The 19,975-nt window shown below is 48.5% G+C and overlaps 1 protein-coding gene across 1 annotated transcript in view; it reads right to left on the bottom strand.

Annotated features, from left to right (window-relative positions):
* Positions 1–19,975, bottom strand: part of GRIK4 (glutamate ionotropic receptor kainate type subunit 4) — a 208,170-nt gene that overhangs the window by 133,854 nt on the left and 54,341 nt on the right. Inside the window, exons 5-6 of the mRNA XM_059929277.1 lie at positions 10,926–11,104; positions 6,573–6,626 (exon numbers count right to left, since the gene is read on the bottom strand). Coding sequence (XP_059785260.1) covers positions 6,573–6,626; positions 10,926–11,104 — 233 coding nt within the window. The remainder of the gene's footprint in view (positions 1–6,572; positions 6,627–10,925; positions 11,105–19,975) is intronic.

Here is a 19,975-nt window from a genome sequence, read left to right on the forward strand (position 1 = left end):
AATGGTAAATTTTATGTATACTTATCACTTTAAAAAAAAGAGTTAAAAAAAGAATGAAGTTCTGATACATGTTATAACATGGATGAACCTAGAAAACATGCTGAGTGAAATAAGCCAGACACAAAAGGACAAATATTACGAGATTCCACTATTATGAAATATCTAGGATAGGCAAATTCATAGAGTCAGAAAACAGCTTAGGAGTTATCAGGGCTGGGGGGAGGGGGAACGGGGAATTACTGCTTAATAGTTAAAGAGCTTCTGTTTGGGGTAATGAAAAGGTTTTAGAAATAGGTAGTGATGATGGTTGTACAACATTGTAAATGTAATTAATGCCACTTAATTGTAAACTTAAAAATGGTTAAAATGGCAAATCTTATGTTACATATATTTTACCACAATAAAAACGTTCAAAAAACAAAGAAAGCAACAAATCTGGATAAAGGCAGGAACAAATTTTCGAGGTCGCTCATGCATCTGTGTCCTTTGTGTCTTTGCAGAATAATTTTCTTGTTCGCCTTGCTTTGTCCCTTATTTGGTCCATCTTACTTTGGCCTGGACTCTTGACCCCTTACCTTGGCCAACCACCAGGACCTGCTTCCTTCTCGTTCCTCTCCAGATCCCTGGCCAGGGGCACATCCTGGTTCTCAATTTACCATAAAAGTTCTCATGATTTGGACCCCAGGAGCTGACCCTCTGGCTGGGTTCCCACCTTAGCCAGGTGCCTTCAGGTGACCCATTCCTACCTGTTGATCAGAGGTTTGTTCCCCTGATGGGACTGACCCCTGACCCATCAGAACCAGAAGCAGGGGCAAGAAGCTGTCTCACGGATCAAACCTCTGACACTAGTACAAACTACCCCAGATTCTTTTGCGAAATAGATATATAAATAAAAGACCTGGATATTTGTTTGCTGTTTGCTGTGACTGTGTGCCCTCAATAGCTACCAACTTCCTGTCCGTGACTTCTTCCTTTGTTCTGCAGCAAGTCTGTCCCTGTTCCTGGGTCTCTGCCCTCTTGCTGAAGTGTCTCTCACATTTGTCACACACCTCACTGAGCCTGGGCTCCCACTGGACCCCCAGACCTGGCTCTTCCCTGGACCTGTGGAGTTCCTCCCTGCTCTTCCCGTCATAGCAGCAGGATCCTCCCCGCCAGCCTCAGCTCTCCTGGCCCAACCTCTCCTTGCATCAGTCACCTCCGTCACTCAAAGCTCAAGGCTGGCACACTCACTCTCCCTGCTGGCCAGACCCCGATAGAAAGAAACTGTGCTTTCTATAAGGTCAAAATGAATTGATGGTTTAGAAGTTTGATTCATGATGGCTATTTCTGTCCCAACTCTTGCAATGGATAATCAACTGATGGAGTCCAGAGCAGTCAAACAAATCCATTGATTACAGATGCCCTAAATCAATCTTAACACCTGGTGGGACAGAGGTATGAAGACCTGCCCAATTACTCAGTAATTACTGATACCAGCAAACCCTACAATGGTTATGCACAATAACTGAACTACCTAGTTCTAGGCATTCTCTGGAAATTAATAAAATGGCATTTTAGGAGTCACTTTTATAGGCCATTAGAGGCTGGGCAGCAAAATAAATATCTCCTGCTCTTTTCAGTACATGGGAAGCACAAATAGGACTTTTTAAAATAATACCTTCCCTTTACTAAACTTGTACTGTGAGTCAGTTTCTGTGTGGGTATTATCTACTGAGGCAGGTGTTATTAGTGTCCAACAGCTGATGAGGTCACTGAGGCTCAGAGACATTAAGTAACTTGCACAGGATCACACAGCTGATTGCTAGTCAAACTGGAATTCTTAGTCATGTCTACGAATGCCAAAGCCCACACCTTTGTGCTAACTCTCAAAAAGCTAATCTGAGTGCCCGCTGCATCACTGTGGCAGAATTTAGAGAGATGGGACATGATGGGGATCCTTGAGGAATTCAGAGAAGAAATAAATAAAAATTAAAGTCTGGGTGGCATCTGTATTTGGGGAAAGGGACTGGAGAAGCACAGAGGCTCCCTTATGAACCTCTACATAAAGCCCCTAATGCTCTGGCCCAAGACTCCAACAGCAACTGGGCAGAAAGAATGGACTTAAAAATAGTTTCTTTACTCCTCAGAGAGGTCTGTCCCTTCCAGAGAGCCAAGGCACTAATGAGAAGCATCCAGCATATTCTCTCACTGACTGATTTTTGCAACAGCTTTGCTTCTATTTTCTTGGCTATTACTCAGCCATCATCATTCATGCAGTTACTTTTCTGATTTCCTCTTGCAAACTTACAAACTGTGTGAATCCTGTTAATTCCAAGTTGAAAGAACTCTCTGACTGAGGCACGCTCCCAAAGCTCATCTTGTTCTGTGCCCACCCAAGAAGGACAAAAGCTCTTTGAAAGCTGAAAGTATCAGAGTGTTACAAAAAAAATACAGTGCCTTAGCATACGGTATTTGTTCTTCTCTTTCTGACTTACTTCACTATGTATGACAGGCTCTAGGTCCATCCAGCTCACTACAAATAACACAGCTTCGTTTCTTTTTATGGCTGAGTAATATTCCATTGTATATATGTGCCACATCTTTATCCATTCATCTGTCGATGGACATTTAGGTTGCTACCATGTCCTGGCTATTGTAAATAGTGCTGCAATGAACATTGGGGTACATGTATCTTTTTGAATTATGGTTTTCTCAGAGTATATGCCCCATAGAGGGATTGCTGGGTCATATGGTAGTTCTATTTTTAGTTTTATAAGGAACCTCCATACTGTTCTCCATAGTGGTTGTATCAATTTACATTCCCACCAACAGTGCAGGAGGGTTCCATTTTCACCAGTCTTTCCAGCATTTATTGTTTCTAGATTTTTTGATAATGGCCATTCTGACCAGTGTGAGGTGATACCTCATTGTAGTTTTGATTTGCATTTCTCTAATAATTAGTGATGTTGAGCATCTTTTCATGTGCCTCTTGGCCATCTGTAATGGGATTAAAAAAAAATGGTACTGATGAACCTAGTTGCAGGGCAGGAATAAAGACATAGACATAGAGAGTGGACTTGAGGACACGGGGTGGGAGGGGGAAGCTGGGGCGAAGTGAGAGTAGCATCGACATATATACACTACCGAATGTAAAATAGTTGGCTAGTGGGAAGCAGCAGCATAGCACAGGGAGATCAGCTAGGTGCTTTGCGAGGACCTAGAGGGGTGGGATAGGGTGGGTGGGAAGGAGACGCAAGAGGGAGGGGATATGGGGATATATGTATGCATATGGCTGATTCACTTTGTTGTACAACCAAAACTAACACAGTATTGTGAAGCAATTATACTCCAATAAAGATCTATTAAAAAAAATATAATGCCTTCAAAACATATAGTACTTGGCAATTTATAATGCAGTTTTCTTTATCCTCACAACAACCCCGTAAGATTTGATTATCCCCCAATTTACAAAGGAGAAAGCTGGGGCCCAGAGAGTCAACGTGACTCCCCCAAAGTCACACAGTGAGTATAAGGCAGAGTGGGGACTTGACCCAGGTCTCCTGACTTCACAGGCCAGTGCTTTCTCCACAAGATTCATCATCACAATCATTATTACCATGTTTGAGAAGAGGGAGTGGTGGGTTGCAGCGTGGGTGACGCTTTCTTAAACATCTCCAGGCCAAGCAACTGCGCATTATTCTCACTACCATCCTGGGAACTTATCTTCCAAAAGACTAGCCTCCTTCAATCTGCAAAGACACCTCCGTGACTCCTTGCTGCCCCACTCCTTCCTCCTCTGCTGCCCTGGCTAACTGAACATGGGGGGTGCCCCTGGCAGGTGGGCACAAGGCAGGCGGCCCCTGGCTTGCCTTTTCCCTCTCCTCCCCTCTACTTCCCAGGCTCCCCAAATGGAACACAATTGGAGTTTCATCTCTCTCTATTCTTCTGCTAACTTGCTGGCCTCCCCCAGATGCCTCCTTACGTTAGGCAAATGCTTTTGCATTGCTCTGGGAATAGTCTAATCCTTTTCTACCCTTTTCCATGTTAATGCTGTGATTTACAGCAGCAGTGTTAGACAGGAAAAAATAAATAAGCAAACAAAGAAGTTCCTTGTGCTTTACATTTCGAGGGCTAGAGACTGGGAGGGGGCGTGAGGGGGACTTCTGGGGCTCTAGCAATGGGCTATTTCTGGATCAGGGTGCTGCTGACACAGGTGTGCTCACTTGGAGAATGTTCATTCAGCAGTGCACACATGATTTGTGTGGCCTTCTGTATGTATGCTAGACTTCAGTGGAAAAATTCCAACAGTGGAACCGGCAGGTTTGTGGTGGGGCAAGCCTGCCGTGGAGGGAGTCCCTACACCAGAAAAGCAGCTATGCTGGATTCTTCGAGGGGCCTTTCAACACTGAGAGCAAAGGCCTGTAGGATGCTGCAGGCAGAACAATTCCACAGCAGCCCCAAGAAAGGGCTGCTTACGACACTCCAGCTGGAAAAGAACAGGGACCACAGAATCCCAGCCTGTCTCTTTGGGCAGCCATCTCCTCAGCCTCGCAGGACATTTCAGGAGACCTGGTCCCTAAATCCCGGAATGGACACTGCACAATCACCTAGGTTACCCTACCACCTGTGTTGGCCAAGAAAGGCTTAACTTCTAGGTAACCTTTTCCATTTTAAGATTCAAGAGTCATAACGGTGAGGTTGAATTCTGCTCCCTAAACACATCAAGGATCTTGCATTGATACCTGCCTTACATCTTTTAAGTAGGTTACTTTCATGAATGGCTACAAATAGACAAATGAATAATTATTAACTGGCACACCCATTCCTGGAGCAGTGCATAAGTTTGAAGTCACTCAAATCTCCAGGTATGTGAATATGCTGTTCCTCATCCCCGAATGTTCTTCCCTTCTTTGCTTGTCTAGGAAAAAGCCTACCTATCTTTCAGGGTGTAGCTTAAAGGCCCCTTCTGTGAAGCATTCCCTGCCTGCTCCAGCTAGAGCAAGTGACCCCTGCTCTAGGGTCTAAAGCATTTTGTGTACACGTCTCATAGAATTTGTCACTATGCAATAGGACAGGTACCTTGCAATAGTTTTTTCCTGGGCCAGTTTGGTTTCTTATTCCCATTTTAATTCCGAATGCCTGGCCCAGCTCCTGTTACATCAAAGCACGTCTGGATGAAGGGGCTACTTAAATGATCTGGATATCTCGCGCATTTATAAAATAAATAAGGGCATAAAATAATTAAACCTCTTCTCTGAATGACTGTTTATAACAGCTCTATCTGTAATAGCCAAAAACTGGAAACTACGTCTCTCCATAGGTGGATAGTTAAGCAAACTGGTACATCCACACCAAGAAATACGACTCGGCAATAATAAAGGGCAAACTATTGATTTATGCAACACCTCTGATGGATCTTGAAGGCAGTACTCTGAGTGAAAAAGGGTAACCTCAAAGGTCATTTACTCATGATTCCATTTATATAAAATTAGGAAATTCAGAAATAGAGAACAGATCAGCAGTTGCTAGAGGTTAGGGATGGTGGGAAGAAGGGAAGTGGGTGTGACTATAAAATGGTAGCTTGAGGGAGATCTTTGTGGTAATGAAATAGTTTTGTAATCCTGATTGCCGTAGGAGTTACACACATCTACACACGTCTTAATAGCTTTGATATTTTGATATCCTGGTTTTGATATTTACTGTAATAATGTAAGATGTAACCATTAGAGAAAAATGGGTTAAAGGTACATGGTACCTCTCTGTATTATCCTTGCAGCTTCCTGTAATCTATAATACCTATAATAATAATAATCTATAATAATCTCAAAACAAAAAGTTATAATTTTTTTAAACCTGTTCTCTGAGGTTCTTTCTACTCTCTAATTGAGTGTGTCTATACTTCACAACAACCTTTCACATCTCTTAATGTTTTACAATTTCAAAATATTTACACGCAGATTAAATTACATCATTTCGAAATGACGGCAACTCCATAATGTAGCTGTCCTTATGCCCATTTTACAGATAAGGAAACCAAAGCTCAGTGCTTGTTGAAGGGTACAAAGTTGGTACATGGCAAAAATAGTGCTCCAACCTGACTCAATAAAATTTCTACAGAACTGTCTTCTCAGCTGCAAAACAAGGGGATTTGGCAAGAATGGCCTCTGGAGGTGTATCCAGTTATAACACCTTTGTACATAGGACACGCATACTTTTTGTGCTCTAGCTTTCCTACTTCTGAGCCAGCCAGCATAAGGGTCTGGCTGTGTAGAGACTGGACTGCAGGCCAGTAACTGGACCTATAGAGGAGAGCATCCATCAGAGGGCTCAGTGCTATGTTGCTGGTGGCATCTGAATGGAGGCATTAGATTCCCCAAATTTCCATTCTCTCCAGGCTAAGAATTGCTGGGATGAGAATCCCAGTGGCTCCTGGGTTTCCATGTTTCTCAGATGCCCTGCCTCTCTGGCTGGCTTCTGCTCCTCTGTTCCATTTTCCCTACTTCCCATCTCCCGGGCTTCATTCCGTCACACCCCACGGACCCTAATTAATGATACTCTCTATGCCAAGGAGGTGAGCTGTGAAAATGTCTTACCAGATTAGTGAAGATGTATGTGTAATAGGCTGACACCATCCCCAGTTCCGCTGCCTGCAAAGGGAAGAGAAGGAGATTAGAGAGGAAAATAAAAACCCGCTGGAAATGCATGAGCAGGGAGGGCTCCAAGTGTCCGCCCCTGGTCTGGTCCACTACCCTTCAGCACCAGCAGAGCAGACCATCTTGACTGATTGTTTCTTACATTGCCCTCGACCTTGGAGGATGGAGTACAGAAACCCTGGCCTCTAGAGTAGGGTCCCTCCCCCTCTACCCCACTCCCCACCCCTGCAGTGACACTCCTAGTAGCTGATATTCTCAGGTAAAACACATTCCCATGGATATAACTGGGTATTCTGGAAACCAAAGTGACCTTATGGGAAATGAAACAAATAATAAAACAGACTATAATCATTATCCCCACAACCATTAACAATACCAATGGCTAACACTCACTCACTGTTCAGTCTGCACCAAGCACTAGAAAGCATTTTACTTGGGTTAACCTGATGAGGTAGGCACTATTACTCCTTCACCACCCACATTTGACAGCTGAGGAAACCGAAGCACCCAAGGCTGTGCAACTTGTCCAGAAGATCACACGTCTCATAAATGGAAAAGATGAAATTAAAGCCAGGCAGCCTAATACTCCCCTTGGAGGGCTATGATATTGATGGAACTACTGACACACTTCTCTTAGGGGCCGAGGCATAGATAGGAGAGAGTCTGTGGGTTGTAGGCAATTCCCAAATTAACTCCACCCCTAGTGGGATGAGAGTGAGCGAGACTCATAAGTGTATTCCTGAATCTGCAGTAATGTTGGAAACAGGCGAATCATTTGCAAACTTTGGTCCTTTAGTAGTAGTGAGGAGCAAGTTGCCTGTGACGTGCCCTTGGTCACAGTGCATCAGCAAGGCTCAGCCCACGGTTGAGAGCTGTGACTTCAGAAGGGCCTCTTTTTGTCTGACCTTCGTAGCCATCATAAATACCCCTAAGCAACCTTCCCTGTCGGCGTGCCTGGCTTGGAGTGTGACAGGTGCTGTAGACGCCGACAAGGAGATCACGGAAATAATGAGCCCAGCTCTCCCCAGGGCCCTCATCCCTCCTGACAGTCGGTTAGATCTGCATCATGTAGCCCACAGCCCTGGGCCCCTGGGAAACCGTTTTTGTCATGACTACTGAGGTGCATGGGGGGAAAAAACAAGGCCAGGGATGATTAAATTTTCCCCTTACATCGTGTTGATCCCCCAAGGAACTCCAATAACTTTGTGAGCATTCTCACAGGAACCTTCACAGGCTCCTTGAAGGATAGGCCAGGGTAATTATATCACTGCCATTCCAATGGGAAACAAATGCCTGGGGCAAGATTACACGGGGGGTCCTGATAGAGCCCAAGGACCCTGACGGGAGGTTCCTCCTTCCTCCAGCAAAGCTACATTGCCTCCTCCGCTTCCAAGAAGATGGTGGGGCACGATGCTCACCTCCATCCCTTCCCTCCCCCACTGCTGTCCGTATACTAATGCCCTTGCCTCTCACCACTGCCTAGGCCAGCGAGAGTCCCCGGGTTACAGGGATGGGCTGGGGGCATGGGGCTGGGAGAGGGCACCGTCAGATGGTTAAAACCCACTTTGTGAAATCTGCTGTCCTAAAAATAAGAGACAAGAGATCCTTGGTTTTTAAGACCTGAATTCTGGGTAAACATGGAGTTCGTTGCCAGAACAGCCGCTCAATAAAGTAGGGGATTACTCTGAAAATCCTCCTGAAATCAAGAGGCAGCGGGGTGCTGCCTAGTTCTGGGGCCAGGCTCAGGAGTGCACACCGAGACTCCCAGAAGCTCCGTACAGCCTCTGACCACACTGCTTCCCACACTGAGCTCATCCTCCCTGAGGCCCCTCAAGGCCGGGTTGTAGCCCCACGAAAGAGGAGTCTGGAGCTCCAGGGAAACATGCGGACTGAGTCCAGGACGGATGCAGGGCCGGCCTGCCGGGGCTGCTAGGAATTCAAATGGGAACAAGGTTTCCCGAAACCTCGCTGGTCACTGATGGATTTGGTTCCAAGGTCACAAGGGCTGAGTCTGACAGGGGGCCTCAGGAAAGCCTGCACCCAGCAGAACCATTTGCTAATAATGATCATTACAAGGGAATTTCCTTCAAATGCACAGCCATAAAAAAAATTAAAGGCGTTTATAATGAAAATACCCACTATTGGCAAGGGTGCTATAAGACACCTATGTGCTGTTGGTGGGAGTGTAAATCCTTACAGCCTTTCTAAAAGGCAATCTGGCAAATCATATCAAAATCCTGAAAAGCATGCATACCTTTAACTCAGTAATTCCACTCTTAGAAATTTATGCTCAGAAAATATTCATGAATTTGCATAAAGATTTATGTACAAAGATGTGCATCCCAGCATTATTTATTATAGCAAAGATTGAAAACAACCTGTATCTCCAACAATAAAGGATGGTTAAATAAATTATGGTACATCCATGTGATAGGAAATGATGCAGCCATTAAAATATTTGTAGAAAAATATGCAATGACATGAGAAAAATGCATGGCATATTATTAAGTGGAAAAAAAAAACAGTTTTCCAAAGAGTGTGTGCAGTGTGATAATAATTTTGGAAAAGGAAAAAATGTGTCTGTAAAGGCAGAAAGGCTAGACATCAAAATTTAATAGTGGTTCTCTCTGGGTGATGGAATTGTGAATGATGTTTATTTTTTTCTGTGTGCTTTTCTGTACTTTCCTAAATTTCAACAATGAAATACACATATTAAGAAGAGGGGGGAGGCAACTGCATATGCTGGGAGCGATGAAATATTCCTGGGCAAGGGCTGAGCCTAAAAGACTTCCACCGGGGGCCCGTCCAGGTAGGAACCAGCTACCGTAGGTTCCGACCCGCCCCTGGCAAGGGGACTGAGGGAAATCTATCTCACTCCCTACTCCCCACCTTCCTGAGGACTCCTCAGCCTCTATCTCTCGTGCCCTGAAATTTAGAGGAGCTTTTCTGTCTTTGATGACTTCCTCGATCATAGTTCCAGACATAAGAGAAGAAAGAGAAAGAGAAAAATTCTGTGTTTGAGTGTGTCTGTGAGTTGGGTATACCAACACAGACAGACGTGGGTTTGGAGCTGTGGAAAATTACTATAGCAACAGGCTGAAGGGACAGCCCGCAGTACTCAGAGAACTCATTCTAATGTCTTATTAATTCTGAGACAAAACTAGCTGGGGTGGGGAGGTTAGGAGACAGCGAGGGAAGGAGAGGAAGAGAGAATCATCGCGTGTCTGCCGGCCTCCTCATGGCTCGGCAGAGGTTAATGAGGAACCTCACTCCCCCACTGGAAGATGGCAGGTTGCGCTTAAATGTGCAATTAAAATGGCATTAGAAGAGGCCAATGTGCCTGGAGAGGCTGGGGGAGCTGCCAGAGCCATGGCGGAGCCTGGAAGCAGGGTCTACTCTTTCTGGGGCTGCTTGCCTAGCTGAACCACCAGCCCAGGAAGTGGAGCCAGTGATTCCAAGGATGCCAGCAGTTTGCAGCTTTGCAGCTGTTTGTCCAGAGTGGACCCCCAGGCATTGACTTCTCTCTCTCTCTCTCTCTCTCTCTCTCTCCATTTCCATGTGTGTATGTTGATTCAGGGGCTAGCACCCTGCCCCTCTGTGTCCCGGGGGGGTAGAAGAAATGGGCTGATTTGCTGTTAAGGGAACCAATGCCAGCTTCGCTCTGCTCCTTACAGGGCCAGGGGTTGGACAAAGCTGCTCATCTCGCAGAGTCTCAGTTTCTTCATCTGCCGAGGGAAGATATCACACCCACCTCACGTGGTCATGGAGAGGATTACACTGAGAAATTACATGACAGCACTTGGTGAACTGTAGTACACGTGTAAGGATTACACACATGCCCGAGATTCAGTAATACACACGGATGTGACTGCCCTGGTTGTCAAAATATGGAGATGCTTCTACTCCTTTTGGCAAATAGCCTCTGTCCCAAGTGCCCAAGTGGTCCACCCCCCCCCACCCTAGCCCCTCCTAGGAACCCCTGGACCACAGAGCCCCTGGCAGGTCTAGGCTTGGCCAGTGTTTCAGCTGGTGGTTGCCCTGTTGCACCATGAGTTCCATGTTTCTACGGCATTGCCATCACCCTGCTTTCTCCTTTCAGCTCTCGGGAGCCGCCCATTGGAACTGAAGCACACAGAGGCTTGTCAGGGTCAGGAGTCCAGCCCCGGGCTCCTTCGGCCTCGGCCCAGGAGGATGGATGCCCAAGGCAAGAAGCGAGCAGAGTGCCAGCTCAGAAGGAGGGGGAGGGGGAGGACTGCTCGGCGCCCAGCGGCACCCGCCCGGCCCAGCGCCCACCTTCAGGAGGATGGTGTGGGACATGGAGGCGTTGGCATGGATGATGATGGTGGCTGTCTTGTCGTCCCGGATCTCCTTGAGGAGCGGGGTGGGGTCCCTAGTGTCATCCAGCATCCGGACCGAGAGCGTGTCCTTGGAGATCAGGAATTGCCGGAGCAGCTTCTCGAGGTTTAAAAGGCCTGCAGGGGAAGAGAGGACAAAGCCCCTGAGGGTCCACGGCGCTGCCTCGGGAGACACGGGAGCCAAAGCAGGACAAGCGAAGACTCGGGCGGGAGTCAGGGTCGCGGGTCTGCCCCCTGTTGGCTAAGCAGCCACACCCTAACCTGAGCGAGTCTCTTAACCTCTGGGGCGTCCTGTCACCCCATCTCAAATGAAAAGAACCCTCCTCAGCGCCCAGGGCCTCCCCCGACTCCCTGGGGAATGCTCTTTGAAAGCAGAGCGTGAGGCTCCCTTGAGTCGGACAAGAGAACCCCCACTCCTTCCCACGGCCCTGGGGGCGGCGTTGCTCAGCAGCCAAGACCTGTGCTCAGAGACCACCAGGCCTGGGTTTCCTTCCCTAACTTGGCCACTTGCTCACTGGGTGACCTCATGTGGCTGGGTCTCTTGACCTCAGCTGCTCACCTGAGAAATGAGAATACAGGCAGACCTCGGAGATACTGCATGTTTGGTTCCACGCCACCGCCATAAAGCGAGTCACAAGAATTTTTGGGTTTCCCGGTGCATATAAAAGTTATGTTTACACTATACTGTAGTCTCTTAAATGTGCAATAACATTATGTCTAAAAAAAGCAATGTACATACCTTAATTTAAAAATATTTTATTGCTTAAAAAGGCTAACCATCATCTGAGCCCTCAGTGGGTCGTAATCTTTTTGCAAGAGTATCATCAAAGATCACCGATCACATAACAAATATAATGATAATGAAAAAGTTTGAAATATGGTGAGAATTTTCAAAATGTGACACAGACACGTAGTGAGCAAATGTTGTTGGAAAAATGGCACCGATAGACTTGCTTGAGGCAGGGTTGCCACAGACCTTCAATGTGTAAAAAAGCGGTATCTGCGAAGCGCAATAAAGCGAGGTGTGCCTGTAATATCAGCGGCCAGAGCTCAGGGCTGTGGAGAAGATTAAATGAAGTAACACACCAAGTGCTTAGGCCAGAACCTTGCACATGGTGAACCCTCATAAATGTTACATCCAGCCTTTATTTCCATGGTGGAAGTCGGGGAGCAATTCCCTCAAGATCACAAGGCCCAGAAAACAGGTCTAGCGAAAGCCTTTGAACTCCTCAGAGCACCATGGCTGCACTGAGACAAGGTATTATTATGATTATGAAAGAACAGGTCTTGAATTGCATTCCAACAGGCAATCATGTGGGACCAGAACAAAACAGAAAACTGGGATTGTGCGCTAAAGACTCTCCCCTTCCCTCGCTATTTGCCATCTAGCATATATGGGAGGAGGGATTCCAGAAGGATGTCACCGAGACACAAAGGTCTTAATCCTGCTTTGTCTCTGAAAACGCAGGCCAGGAGGAGGGTGTGTGGTTGGGTGGGAGGTCTCCTGAGAAGACAGCAGTCTCAATTCCAATGGAAAGAGACCTACAGGCATTTGCTCTCAAAAGCCAATCAATGATAAGAGTAACATTTATTGAATTCTTATTGTGTTCCAGGTAATGGGCTAAACATTTTAATGGCTCATCTCATTTAAGTCCTCCCAAGGATCCTATAAAGTATTCGAATCCCACAGCACAGAGGCGAACAGGAGGCAGGAGAGGAATAACTCTCCCAGACACAGTCTGCACACACTGAGGATGGCCCGGGAAGGGTTGCTTTCTAACCAAAGATCCCAGTGCTCTGGTGTCTGTACTGGTTAAGGGAATATTAAATGCGGAGATGTCATGGATATGACCCTCTCTGTTCAGGTCACGCCCCCTCCTGACCCTTGAGAACCAAAAGGTAAGATGGGGGGCATCTGAAGAGCATTCCTAGCACCTCCCTCATTTTGTAGAGAGACGACAGGATGTGCCCAGGAACACAGCTGGGACCAGAATCCCCATTTTCTCGTTTCCATCCAACCCTCTTCCCCTGAGACAGACTGCCTCTTAGGATAAAATGCAGCAGGAAGCATCAGGCACAGAACCCAGGGAGGCCTGGAGACACGCGTCTCTGGGCTTTGGCGGGGAAGCCTTGGTGTGCCGTGTTAACAAGGAAAAGGGAGCAGGGTAGAGCCCACGGGCCTGGCATGATGGAGAGTGGAGTTCCGGAAGGTGGGGTCAACCCCTAACTCCCATCCCCAAGGTCCTGAGAAGGTGGTCCCAGGAGCTGGAGGCTGCGTCAGGGAGCAGGGAGCCCCCGGAGGGCCTGCTATTCACAAAGAGGCTTCAGAAACCCAGGCCGTGCAAGCCCAGCATCGGGTTGGCCTTTCCTTCCTTCCCAAACAGGCCTCGAGAGAGGCTTGTACAGACCCCCTGTTGCTATCGGTGCCCCTCCCAGCCCCTCACCACCGGCTTCCATCCAGAGTGGCGCTGATGCTGCCAGGGCACTTCCTGCCAACCCAGATGCAGAAGATCTGGATTCAAGCTCAGGGTCAACCCTCGCTGGCTGTGTGACCTTGAGAACCATCTAACCTCTTCAAGGCTCCACTCTTCATCTGTAAAATGGGCATAACAGGTGAGAACTCACTGTGATCTTATGTGAAAGCACACTTGGAACTGGCATGCATACTATCAGTGTTACTTCTTTTGTGTCTACGCATCCCCACAAGAACCCAAAGGTCAGGAATGGTGACTCAGTGAGGCAGAAGGAAGAGGGAGGAAGGTACACATCTGTTCATCCAGCACTCACTGTCCTAAGGGCCCGGCACCCGGCCAATAGGACACCAGCAGAGAAGTTAGATTAGGTACAGACCCTGCCCTCAGGAGCTTAGAGGCCAGGAACCTGTAGCTAAGTCTATAGCAAAGTTCAAATCATATCCCCACTACCATATATAAAATAGACAACTAATAAGGACCTGCCGTATAGCACAGGGAACTCTACTCAATACTCTGTAATGGCCTATATGGGAAAAGAATCTAAAAAAAGAGTGGATATATGTATAACTGATTCACTTTGCCGTACACCTGAAACTAACCCAACATTGTAAATCAACTATACTCCAATAAAAATTTTTAAAAAAACAACCCAAATGATATCCCTATTTCGTTTGGCGGCCTGAAAATCTGGTTTCCTATGGGGCAGCTCCACTGTGTCCTATCTGTAAAATGGAGAGAATAGTCACATCTTCTCAGAGATGATGGGAAAAGCAAAATCCCACTTGGACAAAGGTCTGAGCACCCGATCCAAAGGACAAGGAGGTCGGGGAGGCCACAGAGCCGGAGCTGCCGAAGCCTTGGCCATCTCCTTGGCTCAAGGAAAGATCTGCCAGGGCATGCTCTAAGGCAGCAGCTGGAGGTATGAGTAACGGGGGAGTGGTGGGTGCGAACCCGCATAGGGTCTGGAATGCAGCAGGGAGAATCTCTGGAGCCTGACGGGGGGAGGGGCCAAATCCCCTGGGGTCCTTGAGATGGGCAATGAAATTCAGTGGGAGAAGACAAAAGCCTGGGGAGTGACAGTACAATTACACACAGCATGGAGCAGCCTGGCAAAGGCAGCCCAGGGACCCTTCATCCCTTTAAAGCTGGCAGGTGCACTGAGCTCCCGGGTAAAAGAGCCCCAACGTGTCAGGGAAACTGGGGACCCTGCTCTAATCGATGCCCACATGCCCCACCCCACCCCCTGCCCCTTGGGGTGCTCTGCTGCCCTTTAAACAAGGAAGCAGTATCCCTTCCCCTTCTCATCCAACACTGTTTGCTGGGGGGCAGGGAAGGCCCAGGGGAGGGCAGGGGAGAAGGGCAGCGAGTCCCTGGGAGGTCCGCAACCGCCCCCAGGATCTCCTACCCAGTCACTCCCTTTCCCAGGCTGCACTGCACCTGAAGTAACAGAAAGAGCGCCAGGTGGGCCGTGAATCCCAGCTCCTGTACCGCCCGTAGGTTAGCTAGTGTGAGCCATTCTCTATGCCCCTCTGCCCCTCCATGTCCTCATCTGTGAGATAAGGGTCATAACCACCTCACAGGGGGAGTCAGAGGATGGCAAGTCAGCAGAACAGTGTCTGTCACCCAGAAGGCACCTCCCAAATCTGGCTTCCATCCATCCCCCCTCCCCCACTCGCTCACATCCCAACGGTCCTTCACCCCATCTCCTCCCCCAAACCCTCTCTCCGATCTCCAGCCCCCACCCACTTCTCTCTTCTCCCAACTCACACAGGATTTATTATCCAATTCACAGAATACAGCCCTTGGTTATAAGCCATATGAAACATTTGATAGCATATGCTTATGCATATATGCATGTATTACGGTAGATAACATGTACTGTAATTATTTCACAGTGCTGGGCAGGGCTCCTATTTCAAACTCCTCGGCTCATCCCCACTGTGAGGTAGGGCGCACGGTGCTTGCCGGTGGACTGAACACAGACCGCTGGGGGAAGAGAGAGACTCTGCATCCTAACAGATCAGGGGAGCAGCCCTGCCAGGTGGGAACAGACACCACGTCACTTGAGGAGCCATGGAAGGAAGTGGGTGCCTGGTCTGAGGAAGAGGGGAAGGGCTGTCATAAGACAGACTTGCTCTTGACTTGTAGTCAAGGGCTAACCCCAGAAATAATGAATGGATGGAAGTCGCAGGGGGACGCACTTAGCTATCATAAGGAAGAAGCTCTGTTGGAAGCGTCTAAAGAGGCAGTGGGCTGCATCAGGAGGGAGTGAGTTCCCCATTGCTGGAGGTAGTCAAGGAAAGACTGAAGCCCCATTTGAGGATGGTTGTAGAGGGAATGAAACCAGGGGTCGGAAAGTTGAACTGCAAAAATGTTGATGTCTTTCCAGCCCAGAGAGTCTTTATGAATCAGAAAAGGATCCTTTTTTTATTCTAGGTAGCGGAAAGCAGCTGCAGAAGAGGAAAAGTGGTTTAGTTACATAAAGAAGATTAGAGTTTTTCAGTGCAGTTTGGCATTTTCCAATTGTCGTTCTCCTCACCTCTATCTGTTTCATGGAACTAAGGGATTTGCCAAAGGCAGCTGCCACCAGAGGGGTTAAAAGCTGCTCTCTCCCCGCTTCCCCTCCACCTCCACCCTGACCCTCCTCTCCTGAGGGACCCTTGGCCCTGCAGCGAGTCTGCCTGCCGAGGCCAAGGCTGAGAGGGACCAGGGGAACCTATTAGTCTCGCTCAGGATGCAATGGGATGGATCGATGTGAAACCCAGTAGGCTGGCTGTTCTAGGAAGAAGGAGGGAGACTGGCTTCTGGGACTGGGACCCAGGGGCCAGGTGGGGCGGGGAGGAAAAGGATGGAGAGGCTGAGAAAGGCACAGCAGGGGTTACACAGGTCTGCAGGACAAGGACACAAACACCTAAGGGATGGGTCTGCAGGGGACACAGAGGACCTTTGTATCAAAAATTAAGAATAAATAATCATGTCAACGGGCATCCCTCCTCTCCACTGGCTGATTCCCTGGGCTGCAAGCTTTGATGCTGGAAAATGTTAATATTCCCAGCAGGGGCGACACTTTAAAATCTTGTGGGAGGCAGCTGATGGAATACCGACCAGAGGATTATGGCGAGGATTTAGGGAGACTATGTGAGCTCACCACCATGCACCGTGCCCTAAACCTAGTACATCTCCAGTACCCTCCCCCTGCCAGGTGCAAGTGCCTCGGGTGTACGGTTTTCACGTCCTGTTTTTCCAGGGAGCAGATTCTGATGGAGAGAGAGGGATGAGGGTCCGAGGTGTTGTCAGTGGGGCAGGGGCACGGAACAAATTCAAATGCTTGAATGACGTACGTATTTCACCTGCTTCTTGGTTTTGTCCCATCCCACACCTGGGCTTGGCCCCGAGAAAGGGCAGAAAGGGCCAGACCACGGGGGCCAGAGGGGGAGACAGAGAGGGGATGGAGGAGCAGGCAGAGACCTCTCAGTCCCAGGAGGACCACCTGCTAGCTTGCTCGGCCATGGAGGCTGCCCCCTCCTCTGACAGCAAGGATGGGCGTGGGGAGAACCTGCCCTCTGCGCTCCCCTCGGCCTCTCCACTTCAGGGTGTTTGTTGGTTTATTAATTACTGGGGCCCAGGAGGCATCCCTGCCCTGAGAACTGCCTTCAGTGTTTCCTAAGCTTCTTCACATACTGTTGATTTAACCCTACAAGTGCCCTGGAAGCAGGTATTATCATTATTCCTGGGTAGAGACCAAATCACTGCAGCAGGAGAGACACTGGGACAGATCACAGAACTAACTGGCCAAGGTCCAAACCCAGGTTTCTGATTCCAAGTTCTGGCCTCTGATTCACCACTTGAGTTGCCTGGGAAGGCCTCAGTCCTCCCATAAAACTAGGAAAAATGGTCCCTCACTTCTGTCTCTTCCACAGTGTTCGGAGATGCAGGGAGAGGAGGTAACAAGAACCATGTGACCTTGAAAATGGACTTAATCTCTCTTTTCTTCATGCATATAATAAAAATGTCTATAGAGCCCATCTTATATGGTTAATGTGAGGTTTAAATGAGATAATTTCAAACCCTTAGCAGAGTGTTTGTTATATAGGAAGTGTTCCGTAAGTGGTTAATTTGTATCACCATAAGCAAAAGGCCTCTCACAGTGCCTCCTGGGGGTGGCACTAGAAAGGCCAACGACTGCCCCCCTCGTCCCCCAGCTACTCACACGGGACTCTGGGTATCATTCCCGACACACCAGTCCTCCACCCCCTACTGCCACAACCAGGGTTGCAGGATAAAGTAACAGTAATTAAATGTGTATTACATTCTGGGCCCAGATACCTTCCACCCAATCACCCTGAGACGCATTATTATCCCCACTTTACATGGGAGGGAACTAAAGCTCAGAGAGGTAGAGTGACCTGCTTCACATCACACAGCTCATGAGTGGTGGAGCAGCTTGGTTTGCCTGCAAAGACGGTTCCCATTTTACTGAACCAGCCTGCGTTTCTTTTCAGCCGCACTTCCTCCCCAGGAGACCAGAGTCTCTCCTCTCCAACATCTGGACCGAGTTTAGCCAACACAGGGATGTTACAAGGACAGAGCGGAACTCCGGTCACGCCACTGCAGGTCCTGACCTGACCTTGTTCAAAAGGGATTCCAGGAAGGAAAGAGAGTTAAAACCATGTGTGCTGTGTGTTCCCTAGGTGTGGATGCTGTTATACACTGTGTGTCGTCCTATTTTATCCCCTCAACCACCCTGGGAGGGAGGAAGCCTCATCCCCATTTTATAGATGAGACAACAGAGGCTAGCACGTGCCTAAGTCACTTTGCCAAGATCACACAGGTAGCACATAAACGGCAGAGGGTGTAGGGGCTCAGGACTTGTAGCTACAAAAAAGGACATTAAAATACTTAGAAACACCAAAGCAAGCCTGAAAAAAAAGTTGATTTGAGCTATGTACAATGATACCAGGAAAACACACGGCATATTATACTTGTGACCACAAAGAGTGAAAGGCTCTGGGTCCAGCCTGAGTGTCTCAAAAGGTAACTCTGTGGCAGGGCTCACCAAAGGGGCCTTGGGGACAGTAGTGGGGAACCCCAACTTTCCTAGGAAGTCCCCTAACAGCAAATTACCCCCCTCCCCAGGCTCCGCGGGGATGGCCAGAGGGCCATGCCTGGGCTCCTCACTTCTCCTCCCCCAGCCTCACTAGAACTAGGTACTTGCAGAGATGTTCTAATTTTTTTTCCCCCATTAAAGAAAAATAATGTAATCCACAGTACAACTCTACTTGGTCCAAAACCTGCTTATTGAAAATCTACTTTGGGGAGGGAGGAGAGTACATGGCATGATTCCCCAGGGAATAATCTCTGTTATGCTTAATTTTGACAGCAGGAAAATAGAATTAGATTCCTGTTCCTAATTCGACTTGCAGTGTCTCTTGGCCCTGCATTAATAAGGAAGATGGAAGAGTGTCTCCTCCCAAGCTCTGAGCTGCATTTCCCTTCAGTCCTTCATTTCTTCAGCCTTTGGTTAGATTTTGAATCCTCTTTGCACTTGAACTTCTCCTGCTCTGCCCCACCTTCCCTCCCCCCCCGGTAGGTGGGGCCAGGGTCACTCAGCAGCCTCCATACATGAGTCGTCCGAGCAGCGAGCAGCGCTGTGTGGTTGATGCGTCTCCCCTGGGATGTGGGCCGGCCTCTCTAGCACTCGGGTGGGCTCATCCCCTCCAGGACTTTGTGCTCGGCCATCCCGCACCCCGCTCAACGGAGCAAGGGGACACACTGTTCCAGGGAGATCTCTGCCCTTCAAAGGACACTGTTCCTGCTGGGTAGAGCCCACCCTGAGCCGCTGCTCTCAGTCTGCTGGTGTAGCCCAGGAGGGTGGGAGGGGCCTCGGAGGAGGAAGCCCTGGCTCATAGTCGGAGGACCGGGAGTTAAGAGTCTTGGTTTTGTCATGCACCAGCTTCGTGACCTTAAGTCAAGTCGCTTAGCAGCTCCAAGACTCTTTGCTCCGCTCAGAATGACTGGGAAAGAGGGAGGTAAAGTGGGAAAACATAAGTGAAAGTGCTTCGCAATCTGCAAGGAACTGTTTGAATGTCGGAGAATGTCAATTCCAATGGAAACAGCCCTGGGCTAGGAGGCAACAGTATCTAGCATGGTACTTGGCACACAGCAAGTGTTTAACAAACATCTGAACAACTTACTTCCCGAAGCCCAGTAAGAGCTGAAGCAGAGGAAACAGGGCTCAGCTTCAAAGCAAGAGGGACTGTGGCTAGACACAAGAAAGAACTTCCTGTCAGGTTGGTGAGACGCTGTACCCAGCACAGATGAGGACTGCAGGACAATCTTTGCCTGGGCATATTTACAGCCTGTCCTCTGTCTCTCAACATTCTCGCTGGGTGCCTGGGGTGTGCCACTTCAGTCCTGCCTGAGTGGGCTTGTGGCAGAAATTTCCGGGGCAGAATCCTTGATTCTGTTACACCTTTCAATGCTGCGAGGATGCTACACGAGGAGGGTCACCTGG

The sequence above is a fragment of the Balaenoptera ricei genome, chromosome 8, assembly GCF_028023285.1.
Source record: "Balaenoptera ricei isolate mBalRic1 chromosome 8, mBalRic1.hap2, whole genome shotgun sequence".
Lineage (NCBI taxonomy): Eukaryota > Metazoa > Chordata > Mammalia > Artiodactyla > Balaenopteridae > Balaenoptera > Balaenoptera ricei.